At 39.0% G+C, this 18,259-nt stretch overlaps 1 protein-coding gene across 6 annotated transcripts in view; it reads left to right on the top strand.

Annotated features, from left to right (window-relative positions):
* cdc42bpab (CDC42 binding protein kinase alpha (DMPK-like) b) overlaps positions 1-18,259 on the top strand; it is a 48,019-nt gene that overhangs the window by 20,335 nt on the left and 9,425 nt on the right. For 3 of the 6 annotated variants that reach the window (XM_057352270.1, XM_057352273.1, XM_057352269.1), the window contains exons 6-30: positions 4,271-4,364; positions 4,699-4,899; positions 5,166-5,186; positions 5,400-5,648; positions 5,835-5,914; positions 6,317-6,477; positions 6,586-6,708; positions 6,823-6,956; positions 7,052-7,294; positions 7,455-7,565; positions 8,750-9,000; positions 9,611-9,716; positions 10,500-10,624; positions 11,094-11,199; positions 11,310-11,458; positions 11,630-11,721; positions 12,036-12,112; positions 12,833-12,871; positions 15,800-15,916; positions 16,341-16,415; positions 16,832-16,937; positions 17,200-17,336; positions 17,576-17,715; positions 17,860-17,941; positions 18,039-18,258. In XM_057352270.1, the coding sequence (XP_057208253.1) occupies positions 4,271-4,364; positions 4,699-4,899; positions 5,166-5,186; positions 5,400-5,648; positions 5,835-5,914; positions 6,317-6,477; positions 6,586-6,708; positions 6,823-6,956; positions 7,052-7,294; positions 7,455-7,565; positions 8,750-9,000; positions 9,611-9,716; positions 10,500-10,624; positions 11,094-11,199; positions 11,310-11,458; positions 11,630-11,721; positions 12,036-12,112; positions 12,833-12,871; positions 15,800-15,916; positions 16,341-16,415; positions 16,832-16,937; positions 17,200-17,336; positions 17,576-17,715; positions 17,860-17,941; positions 18,039-18,258 (3,239 nt within the window). The remainder of the gene's footprint in view (positions 1-4,270; positions 4,365-4,698; positions 4,900-5,165; positions 5,187-5,399; positions 5,649-5,834; positions 5,915-6,316; positions 6,478-6,585; positions 6,709-6,822; positions 6,957-7,051; positions 7,295-7,454; positions 7,566-8,749; positions 9,001-9,610; positions 9,717-10,499; positions 10,625-11,093; positions 11,200-11,309; positions 11,459-11,629; positions 11,722-12,035; positions 12,113-12,832; positions 12,872-15,799; positions 15,917-16,340; positions 16,416-16,831; positions 16,938-17,199; positions 17,337-17,575; positions 17,716-17,859; positions 17,942-18,038; position 18,259) is intronic. The other 3 variants (XM_057352274.1, XM_057352271.1, XM_057352272.1) reach the window with 2 other exon arrangements.

The following is an 18,259-nucleotide window of genomic DNA, read 5'->3' as shown; positions in this document are numbered from 1 at the left end:
AAAGGGGAGGGGTGGAGTGAGCTGTTGGTTGGAGTTCGCTACCTCACCGCTAGATGTCGATAATTTCATACACTGGGCCTTTAAATGAACATTTTAAAAACAGATTAAGATCAATAATCAATCAGAATGCTTGAAATGTATCTCCATACAATGAGTCCCCCACCCCTCTCCCTTCCTGTCACTAGTTGACCAGTTCTCCCTGTGGTAGGCATGAGGCAGTGCCAGATGGTGCTCACAGATGGTTATTGTGGTCTTAAAGTGGGATTACCTCCCTCTACTTGCCATCCGCTGCTCCTTAAGACAGCAGCCGGGGACAGAGGCAACCAATTATCACCTACACTACAACCCCCTCTGACCAGGCCGGGTCCTATAATGGACCGTTAATGAAGTGAATAGCCTTTGGCCTAGCAGGAGGCATGCGGCCAGGTTAACCAAGTTTAACACAAATTTAAGGAGCTCCTGGTTTAGCATAGTTAGTGAGCTTGGGTATTTACTCATTTATTTTTAAAGGCGACAAGAAGTTGTATCAGGCAAACATTCTACACTGCAAAAATGAATTTCTTACTTAGCATTTTTGCCTTGTATTCCAGTACAGATATCTAAGATTTCTTAAAGAGACAGTTCACCCCCCCTAAAAAAAAATCTATTTCTTCATTTACTCACCCTTGGGTTGTTCCAAATCTTTATGAATTTCTTTGTTCTGATGAACACAGAGAAAGATATTTGCACGAATGCTTGTAACCAAACAGTTCTTGGCCACCATTGAAGTACAAAAATTACAATGGTAGTCAAAAGTGCACCAGGACTGTTTGCTTTCCTACATTCTTCAAGATATCTTCTTTTGTGTTCAACAGAACAAAGCAATTTATAAAGAAATTATGGTAGTCAATGGTTGCTACATTGCTTTCTTTTTCATCTTTATTCAAAACTCTTCCATAAAAACGATTTTTCTGCTAATGTCACTTTGGCCTCATGGACTATTATAAAATATTTAGTAATAGCCAAATCCATGGCATGTAACACCCGTTTTTCAAACTCCTATAAATTCCTGCGGATAAAATCAAGTCCCTCTGTAGTCCCACCATTTATTTATTTATGTTCTCCAGTTTCAACCAGAAATATGTGAATTGGATTATGTGTTGCATTTTATGATGCCTCTAAAATACCACAGAGCACAACTGGAATATTAGTCATTTGATTTAAATCTCAGTAGCTCATCAGTAGCTGTGCTATGAACGTTGCCTCATTATCTGATGTAAACAATGTTAGAAGGGAACCTTGTTAGCCCAAGAGCTAATGTTTGTCGAGCATGTTTGTTTGTTCTGTGTTTGTTAGCAGCTCGGTGTTTGTCTCTTAATTGGTTTAGCAGGTGCTACTTTGCCTTATGCTGTTTGCTCTGTGGCACAAGACCATGACGGTGAGAATGAGCCAATCAAATACAACAGTGACGTATCCAGAAAAAGAGAGGTCTAGGTGGTTTACTATGGTCTGGTTTTGGTTGAAGGGACAGTTCACCCAAAAATGAGTCACCCAAATCAAGTTGTTCCAAATCTGCATACATTTCTTTGTTCTGATGAACACAGAGAAAGATAGTTGGAAGAATTCTTGTAACCAAACAGTTCGCGGTCACCATTAAATGCCATAGTAGTTCAATTTCTTTGTAAATTTCTTTGTTTTGTTAAACACAAAAGAAGAGATTTTGAAGAATGTAGGAAAGCAAAAAGTTGTGGGGCATGTTTGACTACCATTCTCATTAGTCAATGGTGGCCAAGAACTGTTTGATTACAAGCGTTCTTCCAAATATTTTACAAAAGTTTTATTTTGTAAAATAAAATGAATGTTAGCGCAGTTAAATTAATCTCCACATAACTAATTTCAAACATTCAGACATTTACCTTCAGATCAAAGGGTGTTGAAGATTATGAAAATATTTCTATGAATTGACCCTGAACATCTGCACATTGTCGCTGTCCTTCCAAAACTTTTTTTGTCATAAATCGTTAGTCACACTTTGTTTTCCACTGGGCTTTGCAAAAATCTAATCATTACAAAGTATTAAAAAGTCCTTGTCAACTTTGACAACACAATATTTAACCCTTAAAAATACAGTGTTTTTTTTCTATTTTCTGAAAATCTGTGAATTTGGAGATACTAGGTTTCGGAAGGACAGCAATGATATCAATATTTGCTTAGGAAATCCGCAGAGTAATGATAAAGACATTAAATGACTGTTGCTGATAAAAGTATTGAATAGACATTATAGTTTCCTTAATTTTATTTTATTTTATTTCTGTGACAGTAAATTAAAGCCCCTCCTTGGCCTGCGGTCTACAGCAATCCATTCAATAGACTCTGTAATGGTTATCAATGGTCAAATTACTTATGAAATGTGATGGCAAATTAGGAGTGCTGTGTATTATAAACATTGCCGTTTTGACCGTACCGCTGCATTATTCCGTGTAGACCAAGGTCAATCCATTATGGCCTGAGATCCACCACCCACTGAGTTCCTCACACAATCAGAGACAGACGTCTCTGTGTTTAAGCCCTCATACACGCTTCTGTTTAATTCTCACTTCAGCTGCTTGGCGGCGGTGCGTGCGTTGGTTGCCTGCCTCTCACCTCACACATACCTTATCTTGCACGGTGCTGACAATTATAATTCAACGCTTGGAAAAAATCTTTGCCTTTCATTGCAGTCCTCACTCAATATATGAGCACTTTGCAAGATAGAATATCATACCTTGCACACACACACACAGTGTATAAGCTTGTAATGTCTTAGTTGGCCGTGAAGAACCAAAAAGTTGTAGAGTTTACGAGCTGTTATGATTGATGATGTGCTGACGCTGGTCAAATATGAGTGAGCTTGTGCGTGTCTTTTAAGTTTGTACTGATCCCTTTTACAACAGGCATCATTGTAGTTGTGCCAACGGTGGGACAGTTGCATGATTTATTGATGTATGAACATGCATGTGTATCTAACATCTCGAACAGTGTCTGGTATCAAGCGTCATGGCCTTTATTTATATGATGTACCTTGGCAGCAGAAGTTTAGCTGTTTGGCACCAGCAGATGACCCTTGTATGTCACCTTTGACCCTTATTAGGACACCAAAGGCTTTTGGTCACCTGCTCACCGTTATATCATTGAAATGATGCACTTGAATTCTATGGTCTTGTGATTCTTAAGGTTAGGAATCTGAACAAAACTCCCTCATTTTATTCAGTAGCACAGTAATAATGTTTGATTATTAGCTTGTACGTGTGTTTCTGGTTTCTGAAAAATGTTTCAGGTATCTGAAAAATAGTTTTGTAGCTGTAAGAGAGAGAGAGCTGACTCCATAGTTCATTTAACTCATGCCGTTTCTCCCACACACGCATGCATTGCATTAACTGACTCATGCAAGTGAAAGCAAGTACTATATTAAGATCAAGCATTGTCAAGATCTTAAGCATTTTCTCTTCTTTGACTTTTAAGCAGGAATATCTAGGAGTTTTCATGCCACGTCCATTTGGATGAGTTACTGCGACAAAATGTTCAATGCATTTGTAAACAAATGGATTTAAAAGTGAATTGTTTTATATAGATTGTTTTTATGTCTATGTGGACATTTGCCCACTCTTATAAAAAGTATCAGATGGTAATGCCATTACACTTGGCGATATACATAGCCGTGGAAATAATTAAGAGACCATTCAAAAATTATTGTGGCCATTCCAATCCAATGTCTGTTGAATTTCAACAAAATCCAACCTCATGAGAGACAAAGTCATCCAACAGCAAAAGACTGTGAAAGTCTGTGAAAGACTGACAGCATGACAAGACGCATGAAAACTGTGATAAAAAATTGAGGTTATCACATAAATAATAACTTTTTCTAAATACATGTAGAAATATAGTGTTGTGTTATTCTTAAAAGTGAATATGAACTTGTTTTCTTTGCAGTATTTGAGGTCTAAAAAATACTGAGGATCTCATTGTTATTTTCACCTGTTTTTCCAGTTTTTATTTTCTGCAAATAAAAAAAAATTGAAACTATAATTTTTGGGGGAATTTGGGAGAAATATTGAGTTGTTCACAGTTGAAACAAAAATTAAAAATTTTTTAAAATTATTTTCGACATATACCATGGCTTTGGACTTGTCCAAAAATAACAGGGTATTATCATAGTACAATGCCAACACACATTGAACTTTTGTTAAGGTTCTTTTTTGTTATAGAACTTGAGTTCTAATGAGTTTTTTGTTTGTGTTTTATCTATAATCAGGGATATTAAGCCAGACAATATCCTGATGGACATGAACGGTCACATCCGATTGGCCGACTTTGGCTCCTGTCTCAAACTCATGGAAGATGGAACAGTAGGTTCAACGTGAAACCCTTAAGCTCACAATTTCTGGTCCCCTATAGATGTTTTTAGCAGCAACAACATAACAAAAGCTATATGGCCCAAACCTAACTTCCAGTAGACCTCCGCAAAGAAACGATAACTGTTGGGTAATTTTAATTTAATTTGATACAATTCATATACAGTACAATTAAACATTCATATATCTTAAATATGAAATAAATAGTTATATTATAACCAAACACACCGGAAGTTAACTTCGGGCCAGATGCGTGCGTCCAATTAAACCATCTATAAGTGTGTCTATTAATTTCCTGTCATCTTCTCTTGTACCTGGTTTCTTTCAGATCCAGTCCTCTGTGGCAGTGGGTACTCCGGACTACATCTCTCCAGAGATCCTGCAGGCTATGGAAGATGGGAAGGGAAAGTACGGACCGGAGTGTGACTGGTGGTCTCTGGGTGTTTGCATGTATGAGATGCTGTACGGCGAGACGCCCTTCTATGCCGAGTCTCTGGTGGAGACCTATGGCAAGATCATGAACCACAAGGTGAGTCATATTCATCATTTGACAATTTGTGGTAGATATTGTGCCAGTCCGCTAACTGACATTTGTGGTGTTCATGTAAACACGCTGGTAATTGTGGGTGTGTCCTGAAATCTGTTTGCGGTTGAGTAGTTTAGTTTCAGGGTGACCTGTTTTTTTTTTTTGCTTAATTTAAATGAGTAAAATAGCAGTGAATTGTAATTGATTTGTAGAAGTTATGAATTAAAACATTCTTTCTGTGTTTCCTTCACTATTTTATTCTGGATTAGTCATCTCAACCTAACAATGAGGTAAAAATTCACCTTTTCATGAAGGTTTATTTAGTTTTGTGCATAGATTTGCTGTGTAAGAAAACTAGGTTGATCTAGTCGGGTCAAGAATTGTTTGCCCAAAAAATACAAATACAAATTGCCTAATGAAACTCGCCCTCATCTTTCCAACCCCATATGCTGTGATTTTTGCAATGTTTTCATTTTTGTATTTTCCCTCTTCATTATTTCAAGGAGCGCTTCCAGTTTCCACTTCAAATGGCTGATGTGTCAGAAGATGCTAAAGATCTCATCCGGCGGCTCATTTGCAGTAGAGAACACCGGCTGGGTCAGAACGGTATCGAGGACTTTAAACAGCACCCGTTTTTCACGGGAATCGACTGGGACAACATCCGCAACTACGAAGCCCCTTACATCCCTGAAGTCAGCAGCCCCACGGACACCTCTAACTTTGACGTGGATGATGATTGCCTCAAAAATTGCGTACGAGTCTAATTTTATTCTCTTTGAGCCAGTTAGAGATCCTCTAGAGCTTTCAGGAGGGAGCTTAATATATTCTTTGCCTTAGTCATCTGCGTAGTCAGTGAGGTTATGTTGGAGATACATTTACAAACCTAAATGCGTTTGGAGGATATTTGAGGCTGGGATTGATTTTCTGAAATATTTTAGGAGACGTTGCCTCCGCCTTCTCACACAGCGTTTTCTGGACACCACCTCCCATTTGTGGGCTTCACTTACACAAGCAAATGGTGAGTCAGATTATTGTTTGCTTATCATGTATTATGCTAAACAAAACTATTTAAACTAGTCTTAGCTGGTTTTCTGGTCTTATCTGGTTCAAGAAGACTAGAGGCTGATCTAGTTCACAAATTTCAATTGCGAATATATTATTGTGATATTCTTTTTAGGTCTGTCCAACGATTAATCGCGATTAATCGCATCCAGAATTAAAGTTTGTGTTTACACAATATATGACTGTGTAACGTTAGAAGGGAGAAGGTGTATGTGTATGTTTTTATAAATACAAAATGAATATGCACAGTACACAGACATATATTATGTAAACACAAGCTTTTATTCTGGATGCGATTATCACGATTAATCGTTTGACAGCCCTAATTCTTATGCAACTTTACTGTGTGGGTCTGTAGCACACTTTCAGACCGAGGTTGTCTGCGGGAGTCCATGGGACCTGCACAGGTAGATGCCGATCTTCAGAAAAGTCTGGAGGAGAGCCTGGCCTCCGAGGCCTATGAGAGGAGGATCAGACGTCTCGAACAGGAGAAAACCGAACTTGCCCGAAAACTCCAAGGTGAAAAGCGAAAGTGTTTGTGTATGAAGTGCAACAGTGCGTAATACATCAAATCATAAACATTCAAGAGCATGACACAAGAGCATTTTATCACCCTCTGTCCCATAGAGTCCACTCAAACAGTGCAGGCACTACAGTACGCTGATTCAGACGCCCCTGCGAATGCTAATAAAGAGGTCGAGATCCGGAGTTTAAAGAGTGAGATTGACTTTCTGAAAAAGCAGTTAGCAGGTGAGAGCTCGATATCACTCAGTCATGGCAGAATTCAGGTCTTGGTCCCTTTACAGTACTGTATTGAATACCTATTGAGCGAAAGATCTCTTATTGAATGTTTTGTCACGTCAGACTCAGGTCAGGCAGAGCAGCAGTTGGAGGAAGCCACCTCAGCCCGTAAAGATCTCGAAGACTCATCTAAGGTCATCAAAAGTTTGGAGAAACAGCTCAAGGGTGTCACGCAAGAGAAAGACGATCTGCACAAGGTACTTTAATTCGGTTGTATTTCGTGAAATACGCATACAATCATACTTTTATCTAGATCCCTTCCTAATGTATCTGTGTGGTTACGTCTGTTCAGGAGATGCTGCAGTTGGCAGAGAAAATGAAGGCTCAGGCGAAAGAGCTGAAGGACGCTCACAGTCAGAAGAAGATGGCCATGGAGGAGTTCTCCGAGCTCAACGAACGGCTGAGCGACCTGCGCTCGCAAAAACAGCGGCTAAGCCGTCAGTTGCGGGACAAAGAGGAGGAGATGGAGGGAGTCTCGCAGAAACTCGAGGCCCTGCGGCTGGATACCCGCAAGGCTGAGAGAATGCGTAAAGAGGTGTGTGCGATACCAAACCTTGCGGAAACAGCTTTATTTCTTTTTGTGTGTAATTTAAACGTTCAAATTTATGCTTCAAGCCAACTTTTACTATTCAGGTAGACCTAAATGTGTTAAATTGTTATCATGAGATGTATATTTTGTTATGTTTTTCTCTCAGTTGGAGGCCCAGGTTGAGGAGAACACGGCTGAAGCTCAAAAGGAGAGGAAGCTACGAGAGAGAACCGAACAATACAGCAAACAGCTAGAAGAAGAGCTGGATGGCATGAAGGTGATGCACAGTTCATACATGTATACTATGGAATATACAGCTGCGGAGAAAATAAAGAGACCATTTCAAAATTACTTTCCTTTTTTCCTAATGTACTATTTATATGTACCGTATGTGTTGCAGGTAAAATGATTTTTGTTTCATTCTTTGAACTACTAACAATTTCTACTACGTTTCAAATAAAAATATTGTTTCTATTTACAATTATTTGCATTTATGGAAAATGAAAACAGGAGGAACAGGTTAAAATAAGATGCTCTGTATTTTTCAGACCTCAAATACTGCAAAGAAAACAAGTTCATATTGACTTTTAACCAATACAACAGTAATGTTTCTACATGTATTTAGGAAAAGTTCAAAATATTTTCTATGTGATAACCTCGATTTTATCACAGTTTTCATGTGTCTTGTCATGCTGTCAGTCTTTCACATTGCTGTTGAATGACTTTTCACTCCTGAGGTTTGATTATGTTGAAATTAAACAGACACTGAACTGGAATGGCCACAGTACATCTAGAAATACTAAATATTAAATGAAAATCTCTTAATTTACAGCTTTTCTAGTGCACATTTCAAAAACAGTGAAGAACCTTACTATTTAAATAAGTTTTTTGTATATTTTATTTTCATTTGTAATAAAAAAGTGCCCAGAAAATATTAGATAAATAATATAAATATTATATATAATATAATAAATATATTATTTCGATATCTTGGTTAAAATGTTTCTATAATTGGTATCTACAGTTTTGTGCTTTTTGATTTGAATGTTTGATACTGTTGTTAACTTCAAAAATAATTTACATTTTTTATATTTGAATTTTTATATTTGAATTCATTTTTTTAGCAAAGTTGTATAACTCTTTATGAGGAGGACAACTTAAGTTTTTATAAGTTGCTTTTAGTAATCCAATTCAATATTGTTATAAAAGTTCCAGCAATTATTGCGACCACCAGGTATGGGATATCATACACTCAAACCCCGACAAGGTTATTAGGTCGCATATCGTGCATTGTGCAATTTTATGCATAGTTACCAAATAAACAAAAAGAAATATGAATTTTGACTAGGCTACTTTTGTAAAATAATTTTGTGAAATATGTATTGTAAAATTGATGTGAGCATTCTTCCGCTCAGTTATGAGCACGTTTAACTCATACTGTATGTTTTGGTCGTTTTCCAGCAATTGAAACAGGCCGGGCCCACCAGTGCAGCAGCAGGCTCGGACCACCAGCCGGAGTTCATCCGCATCCGGTCCGAGCTGGAGAAGAAGATCGTGCAGTACGAGGAGGAGTTGAGTCGCCGGGAGACGCACCACAGCGGTGAGCTGAAGGCCCTGAAGAAGGAGCTCCGTGATGCTGAGGGCCAACACCTCGCGCTCCAGAAAGAGATTCTCATGCTTAAAGACAAACTGGAGAAAACTCGCAGAGAAAGGTACGTCTGTGGACATACACAGTTATGTGATTATGCCACAGTATATATTTGTTTTGTTTAGCCTGTGCTGTGAACAATCAGCTAGTACCTACTGTAGCAGTCAGGTCCTGTCAAGTTTTGACTTCTGGTCTATGTTACAGCTTATTTTAGCTAAGAACCACCTACCTTGACAGGAAGTGGCTGTTTGATTGACATGTAAAGCAACCAAGCATACAGTGTATCTAAAACAAAGCAGAACATATAAGTTTCCTTAAAAACGACCAGGCTGCTGCCTGTGAACATAAAAACAACTTTGCTGCTGTGTGTAACATGCATTAAATGGTCCGTGAACAGTCATTGGCCCTTAAGTCGACAGCTAAGGAAGCAAACAATGTAAAATTGTACATGTTTTCTTAGCATTTAAATACCTTTTGTTGCATTTTTTACTTTTAAACCCGTCACGGGAAGTTAGGCAGAACATATTACAGTCAGCTTCAAAGTTGAACTAAAACACCAAAACTCTGCTTTTAATCCTTTGGATTAAATATCGTCATGTTTCATGGTAGCAGAATGTAGCAGTGCTGTAAACTTCACTTCTGTTGTTCTGATGGTTATTGATGTGTTTGTATAGCCAAACTGAACGTGAAGAGTTTGAGACGGAGTATAAACAGAAGAACGAAAGAGAGCGAGCCCATTTGACAGAAGAGAAAAAGAAGCTTACCACTGAGGTGGAGAAGGTAACATCTCACTCTCAGAGTGTTTATAATATTCAATAACCCACGTCTCTTTCATCACAAAATATACTTCAAAGCCCTTCTATCCTGGCACTCACCCCAAATCTCCAGCATTCCTAAAGAGGGATCGTAACCACACACACACATTCATACACACTTACACACAAAATTGCTTCTTGGCTCACCCACTATTTTCTTTGGACCGGGGGGAAACCGGAATCAGCCAGTCAAATAATTCTACAAGTTTGAACATATCAGATATTAAAGGGCTTTTTATTTTTATGGCATGGATATTAAACATTATTCATTTCTTGAAAATACTTGGAGGCTCAAAACACAAAGGCCGTTTAGAACAATGGTGCGGTCGGCCAGAGCTGTCATGTCAAATGCCCGATTGGATGAAGTTTAGGAACCTAAGCAAGAATGATGGCATTTGGAAAGATTTAAACCAGGATGTGAAATGCCCGAAGAAATTCACATTTCTATAAAGGTGGGCCGCAGAGGATTGTTCAGAAGTGCCGGGATATTACTGTACTGTATGTTGCTTCCTGACTTTCTTACGGTGTTCACTTTTCAGCAAGGCGAACAAAGCAACTAAGTACAATAAAAAAGTATGTTTAAAATCGCATTAAAATAAGACCGAGCAAGCTAAAAAATAGGTTTGTAAGAAAAGATCATATTGTTCTTTCGACTACCACTTAGAACACCTCCGCGGCCGTTTAGCAACCCCCTGAGCATCACGGTACCACTTCCGGTTTTTTTTATATTCTCTATCTCTCTTTTCAGTTGAACTCTACGCTTGAGGAGCTGAGGAGTAGCCACAAGCAGCTGGAGGAAGAGATGAGAGAACTGACTGATAAACAGGAGAGTGTCGCCCACTGGGAAGCCCAGATCACTGAGATCATCCAGTGGTGAGTGGAGCCCCCTACCTGCAGCCATGTGGTATCACAGAATCCCGAGGATAACCTTCACCTGTGTCTGCATGGCTGTGTGGATTTGCATGTGTGGATTTGGAACGTAGGGCCCTCTAATGGCCGCTTGTCACTTCAGGTGCGGTTTTTGCATAAAAACAGAAGCACAGATCTTCTGTTCATGTAGCTCAGTTGGCAGAGCATTCCAATAGCAGAGCAAAGGCTATGTGTTTGAAGGAAACGTATACAGAATGTTTACATTGAATTGTAAGTCGGAAAAAAGTTGGATAAAAATGTCTGTCAAATGCAATCTTTTTTGTGCTGGTGTATTATATATGATAACATATCATCGCACCACAATGTCAATGAAGCATTGAATATAGTTTAGTATTGACATAGTATTGTACATGGTGTGTAATGGATTATATAGTTTACATGGATCTTGACTTTGATTTAAAATTCTTTGCAGGGTGAGTGATGAGAAAGATGCTCGCGGGTACCTTCAAGCTCTGGCCACAAAAATGACAGAAGAACTTGAAGGGCTGAGGAACACCAGCCTGGGAGCCAGAGGAACGGTGAGACACCACAGATATTATAAGACTGCATATAAATATCAGATAAAGATGAAAGACTCATTCTCATCCTCCCGCTCTTCTGATGTGGTTGGTCCCCCTGGCTTTGTCAGGACATGCCATGGAAGATGAGGCGCTTCGCTAAGCTGGACATGTCTGCCCGTCTGGAGCTGCAGTCTGCGCTGGATGCCGAGATCAGAGCCAAACAGACCATCCAGGACGAGCTAAACAAAGTCAAAGCGTCCAACATTGCCACCGAATGGTGAGATCGCACACACCTACCCAAGTCTGCTGATAATAGATAGATTGGTACGAATGACCGGTTCAAGGCCCAGCGAATGCTCATTTGACTTTTTGGTTTCTCTTTTTGGTTGAATAGATCTTTAACTGAATGTATGTCTCGGTTTTCTTATCTGTTATTTCTGTCTTACAGCAAATTGCAAGAATCTGATAATAGGAACCAGGAGCTGATGGCTGAAATTGAAAGGCTGAGGAAAGACATAGAGGAGCTGAGGATGAGGAGAGGTGATCAAACGTCAACATAAAAGTGCTCAGTGTTACTTTTTACTCGCCAACCCTGCTGAAAAAAGCAGCCCATTCCAGTTTGCTGGTCTTGATGGCCTCTAAGCCAGACCAAGCTGGTCTTAAGCTGGTTTAGCTGATCAATCAGCTGGTCTCCCAGCTTGACAAGCCTTAAAACCCCTACAAAGCAAAGGGACCACCCTGACAAACTTGACCAGTCTTGTTTATGCTATTTGCAGAGGGTTATATAATAAGACCAACATTTACAATTAGCAAGGCATGGTACCATTTAATAATACGAGCAATTTCTTGTGTAGGTGTCAAGCATCAAGATTCCCAGAATTCCTTCTTGGCGTTCCTCAATGCGCCCACGTCGGCTTTGGATCAGTTTGATGTAAGTTTTACATTTCTTCTTGTGAGCATCTACATTTTGCTTCTCTCTTTATTCATTATCATTATTCTATTAGTTCAACTTTCTTACTTTCTAATCTTTTTATTGTGTTATGTTTTATTTACTGACATAATTTGTGCCGTTATTGTTTTGTTTTTTTCTTTCCTTCTGATGTCCATCAGGACTCATTTTCATCCTCTTCATCTTCTTTAGTTGATTTTTGGGATGATGTAAGTTTGCCTTCATGTTGTCGTGTAATGTCTTTGTGCATAAAAAACAGCACTGCAGCAGGTTCAATTGTTTGTATCCTAGCAGAAAAATGGAAAAGTGTGTGTGGTTTCAAATGAAAGTTTTAGTCAAAGAGTAAAAATGACCCATCTGAAACACAACATAGGCCGCAACTCTGCATGCCACAGTGAAGCACTTCATTTTCTATCTCGAACTTGCCTTTCAAACACACAGGACCAAAATGATGCATTCACAAAGTAAAACTTTGTGTCCTAACCTATTTTTGTAGCAATCCATCCCAGTCTGTTGTGATAGTGACTTCTCTTCTGCATTCTTTGACATAAATTGACTCTTTTGGGGTACGCCCATATCCAACCACAGATTTGACGTGCTCCTGCAAGCCCTCATTTCCTACTCTTTCTCCTGCCTATCCAACACACATTGTACATGAAGTTTGACTGTCCTCTTCTCTCTCTCTCTTCTTTCTATCTGAAGCGGTCACCTTCTTTTGGTCCAGGACACAAAACCAGACGTGTAAGACTCTTGTCCTGTGTTATAATAAAATCCTTCTCTCATATTGTGTCGTGGGTGACGGCCTGTTTTGCTCAGTGCATGGGTGGCAGTTCTTATTGTGGTCATATGTGCATGAAACCTTGGAAATGCAACTTAAATGCAAATGTTGGTCAATCTTTTTGTTGTGTGCCTATATTTACAGTGAGGGAAATAAGTATTTGATCCCCTGCTGATTTTGTAAGTTTGCCTACTTACAAACAAATGAAGGGTCTATAATTTTTATGGTGGGTTTATTTTAACTGATAGACACAGAATATTAAAAAAAATCAGGGGAAAAAAATGTTATATAAAGGTTATAAATTGATTTGCATTTCAGTCAGTGAAATAAGTATTTGATCCCCAAGCAAAACATAACTTTGTACTTTGTGGAGAAACCCTTGTTGGCAAGCACAGAGGTCAGACATTTCTGATAGTTGGTCACCAGGTTTGCACATGTGTCCGGATACATTTAGTCCACTCCTCTGTCAATCTTTAAGGTTTCTTGGCTGTCGCTCAGCAAATTGGAGTTTTAGCCTCCTTCACAGAGGTTCTATAGGACTAGGGTCTAGAGACTGGCTAGGACATTTAATGTGCTTCTCCTTAAGCCACTATTTGGTTGTCTTGGCAATATGTTTTGCGTCTTTGTCATGTTAAAGGCTCATCCATGACCCATCTTCAGTGACCTAGTTAAGGGGAGGAGGTTCTCGTCCAAGATTTTACGGTACATGGGCCCGTCCCTCAGCCCCTCAATGCGGTGAAGTCATCCTGTATACCTGTAGCAGAGAAAAAGCCCTAAAGCAGAATGTTTCCAACACTGTGCTTCTCTGTAGACATGATGTTCTTGGGCTCATAGTCAGCATTTCTCTCCCTCCAAACACAGGAGTCCATTTTGGTCTCACAGCAGTGCCAGCACTTTCGCCAAAGCCTTTTCTGAATCATTTTTATGTTCATTGTCAAACTTAAGACGAGCCAGGCGGGCCTTCTTGGGCAGGAGGACCTTGCGGGTGCTTCAGGATTTCAGTCTACTGTGGCATAGCGTGTTACCAATGTGTTACCAATGTTTTGCTTGCTAACTGTGTTCCCAACTGTCTTGAAATCATTAACAGGCTTCTTCCGTGTAGTTCTGGGCTGATCTTTAACATTTCTCATGATCATCTTTACCCCATTGGGGAAATATTGCAGGGAGCTCCAGAACAAGGGCATTTGATAGTTATTTTGTATATCTTCTATTTCCAAATAATCACACCAACAGTTGTCTCCTTCTCACCAAGCTTCTGTCTGTAGCCTATTCAAGGTTTGTGCAGGTCTCCAATCTTGTCGCTGACATCCTTTAAAACCTATTTGGTCTGGACCATGGTGTTGGAGAGGTTGAACTGGAAGATACAGATTCTGTTGGCAGGCATCTTTTATATACATAACAAGCTGATTTAGGAGTACTTTCTTAAAGTGACAGGACTAATCTGTGGTCCATATAGGCACATAACCAATCTGTGGAGCCAGAATTCTTGCTAGTTGGTAGGGGATCAAATACTTATTTCACTGACTGAAATGCAAATCAATTTATAACCTTTATATAACATTTTTTTCCCCTGATTTTTTTTAATATTCTGTGTCTATCAGTTAAAATAAACCCACCATAAAAATTATAGACCCTTCATTTGTTTGTAAGTAGGCAAACTTACAAAATCAGCAGGGGATCAAATACTTATTTCCCTCACTGTATGTGATGGTGGAAACTTTTGAAGTATTATATACTGATAAACTGGGTTATTATATGGACTAATTAGTTAAATATAGTGGTTATTTTCCATACCATTAGCTTTTATAGTACACTTTTAAAGCTCATTTAAACGGGTGGGCATAGAATTATTGTGGCTCTATATTTAGATCTAAGAACTACTAACTTAAAAGGGTAGTTCACCTAAAAAAGAAGCACTAAGCCCTAATACTTCCCACCTTCTTTGGAAAGTCTTTACATTTTTTTAGCATTCACACAAATGAACATAAACATTATGTTTATTCTATGGCACACAGCATTTTCACATTTTAAACCTGACAACCAATCAAAATCCATTTCCAAGTGTGTTTAAACATTCATCAGATGAAAAAATTGGACATAACTGGAAAAATTAGGAATAGGAAAAAATCGTTATACTTGTGATGTTAATGTTATTCTTTTGAATTTAAAATGTTTTTTCATTTATTTATAGTAATCGTTCTTGGTGTGAATGGGGCATTCTCTCAAATCTTATTTGTTACATTTGTTTACATTTTTTTTTACATTTATTCATTTGGCAGACGCTTTTATCCAAAGCGACTTGTTGCAGTCTATTCAAATTCAATGCATGATGCATGGTTACAGGTTTGTCATCATTGATGGTGAATAGTATGTTGTATTATTACCTATTGTTTGGCACTACATTTGAATATACAAAAGCGTGCACGAGAGACTAAAGCAACAGCTGAGGTCAGAAGAAAGCCATTGGAACGATGTGAGGTTTTACAACCACATTAAGATTTTCGATTGAATTACCCCTTTAAATTACAGATTACTTTTATGAAAGATCTTCATACAGTTTATTGTGAATCTGGTTTCTCGAATTGTTTCTATGCAGCTACGTGGCTTTGTGGTTTTTCTGGGCTGTTTGTGTGCTTCATTTCGTCTTGCATGTGTAGTGGGTGGGTGGTCTCGGTGTTGTGGGTATCTCTCATTCCTTTACCAATGTCTTGGAGCCTTGCTTTACCATCGCCTTTGTTCTGCGTGGGGTGTAATTCCTGATAAAGGCTTTTGTCTTGTGTAGCGCTCTGAAATGTTATGTATGTGTTATGCTGTGCATGCGACATATAGTTGTGGCGATATAGTTTGTCCCATGTTACAATATTGATCAAATTAATTTAGGTCTTTTTTAGCTTGATTCTGCAGAGTTCACTCCTTCCAACACTCCATCACGAGATGAAGATTCAAGATCTCGTCGCATATCACGCTCTCGGTCCCCATCCACCGCTAGTGACATGGAGCCTATTGAGGTACATTGTTACCTGTCAACTCTCATGATGACAACTTTATTTCAATTCAATTCATTTCAGTTACATTTCTGTCGCGCTTTTCACAGTGTGGGAAAACATTGGTTTAAAGCAGCTTTGCAGAAAACATTTTGGTATCAAAAAGTTATGCAAAAATATTGCAAAATAAAAAATGCAAAAATAAATGTATTGTCATTTTGCAAAATCCATTGTCATTTTGACTATGACAATGAACGAAAAATGTCTTATGGGTCCTAATGGAGAATTTCAGCGTAAATCAGGCTCTGTTAAACAGGCCAGTTCTCTGCTGTCTACACAATGTAAACCATGTTCATTCTAATTGCAAAATCTTTATTAAATTGGTACTATTTACATGATCCAACAGTGTGTAACGTGGAAGCGCTTATATGTTGGTATGTTCTTCTAGCTGATGGACCACACAACACGTGGTCTTCAGACTCCAACAGGCAGATCAGGATATGGAAGTCTGGGACATTCTAAGGTAACATGAAAGATTTAGGTCACATCTTCAAATGTTCAAGTGCTGGTCCAGTTTGTTTTGGAATGAAATTTTTAATTTTAGTTAATTCAATGACGTGTGTGTGCGCATTTGATATTTTACAATAGCTTTGAATGCACTGATGCCAGTTTAAAACAATTATTCTTATTATTTTCCAAATAAAAATGGCATTTAATTCACTTAATGTTTTGCAATTACGTCAAAGTTATTTAATAACTAAAATGTTCATTTGTTGAATTTTCAGGACAAAACAAACTCTAATTATGGTATACTTTTGATATAACAAGACTTGCATTGTGGGTATAAGATTGTAGGCATCTGTCGTGCTTTCTTTAGGACATCTATACAAGATTGTTTATTATTATAACATATAATGTTATATGTTTTTCGCTCCACAGCCCAAGGCACATCAGTTTAGTGTGAAGTCCTTCACTGTTCCCACCAAATGTAATCAGTGCACATCTCTGATGGTGGGGCTCATCCGACAGGGCTGCACATGTGAAGGTAAGGGGAGACACAGTATGATGTTTCCACATCAGGGAAATGTCTGATTTCATGACTATATACATTATTTATGTTCGTGTGTCCTTTCTTTTGTGCACTATAGCATGAATATTATGCTGTTACTTGTTTCTATATCAAGCCCAAACTAAATTAAAGCATGTAGTCGTTTCATATTGATTTCTTAAAGGTGCCCCCTCCCAGCATTCCTCTCTGACACAATGCTGTTTAAAACTCACTGCCAATGTCCTTCATTTCTCCCTAGTCTGCAACTTCTCCTGTCATGTCACCTGTGCTGATAAAGCGCCCTCTGTATGCCCCGTCCCACCGGACCAAACAAGGGGCAAACTGGGCATTGACACACAGAGGGGCATTGGCACTGCGTACGAGGGGCATCTAAGGGTAAGATTTGACATGTGAAAACGGAATCTGAATTGCCTCATTTTCTCATTTTGTCTTTATGTAGGAACCCCTAAAACATCTATCATTTGTTTCTATATTGTTTGTTTGAATGATTGAACTCGAATCTAAAACATTTTTGAGGTTTACTGCTGTTAAGATGCTCTCAGCCTTTATTGGAAAACGTTGAACTTTGCTTGAAATGTTGTATCGTGTAATGAAGATGCGACTGTCTCTATCAGGTGCCAAAGCCTACGGGCGTGAAAAAGGGTTGGCAGAGAGTCTGGGCAGTGGTGTGCGACTATAAACTCTTCCTGTATGAGCTGGGAGAAGGGAAAGGTGCCCAGCCTGGTGTTATAGTTAACCAGGTCATCGACATGAGGTGAGGGAGGTTCTTTTATAAACAATTGGGTCGTAAAGCGGTTTATAAAAACGCTTGCATAATAATAACAAGAAAATGTTTTTAAAAGAGTTAAATGTTTCAGTTATTAACTCGCTTATATTAACTCTCTTGTATCCTTTGTAGGGATGAAGAGTTTTCAGCAAGCTCTGTTCTGGAGTCTGATGTCATCCATGCTAACAAGAAAGACATTCCCTGCATCCTCAGGGTAGGAACATACACGCATGTCATGCAGAGGTTTTCGCTCTTCTTGAACCAGTCGCTTTATTTCAGTACTGCTGCTTATTTTCCATTTTGTTCCTCAGGTAACGGCATCCCAGATGGCCGCCACCTCGGGTCGGAAGATGTGCATCCTGATGCTGGCCGACCACGAGCAGGACAGGACAAAATGGGTGTCTGCTCTGAACGAACTCCATCGCATCCTGAAGAAAAACAAACTCAAGGAGCGTTTTGTCTACGTGCCTAAAGAAGCCTACGACAGCACGCTGCCTCTCATCAAAACCACCCAAAGTGCTGCTATTATAGG

Source organism: Triplophysa rosa, linkage group LG15, assembly GCF_024868665.1.
Source record: "Triplophysa rosa linkage group LG15, Trosa_1v2, whole genome shotgun sequence".
Lineage (NCBI taxonomy): Eukaryota > Metazoa > Chordata > Actinopteri > Cypriniformes > Nemacheilidae > Triplophysa > Triplophysa rosa.
The sequence above is the reverse complement of the archived record's forward strand: the minus strand, read 5'-3'. Positions and strand labels throughout refer to the sequence as shown.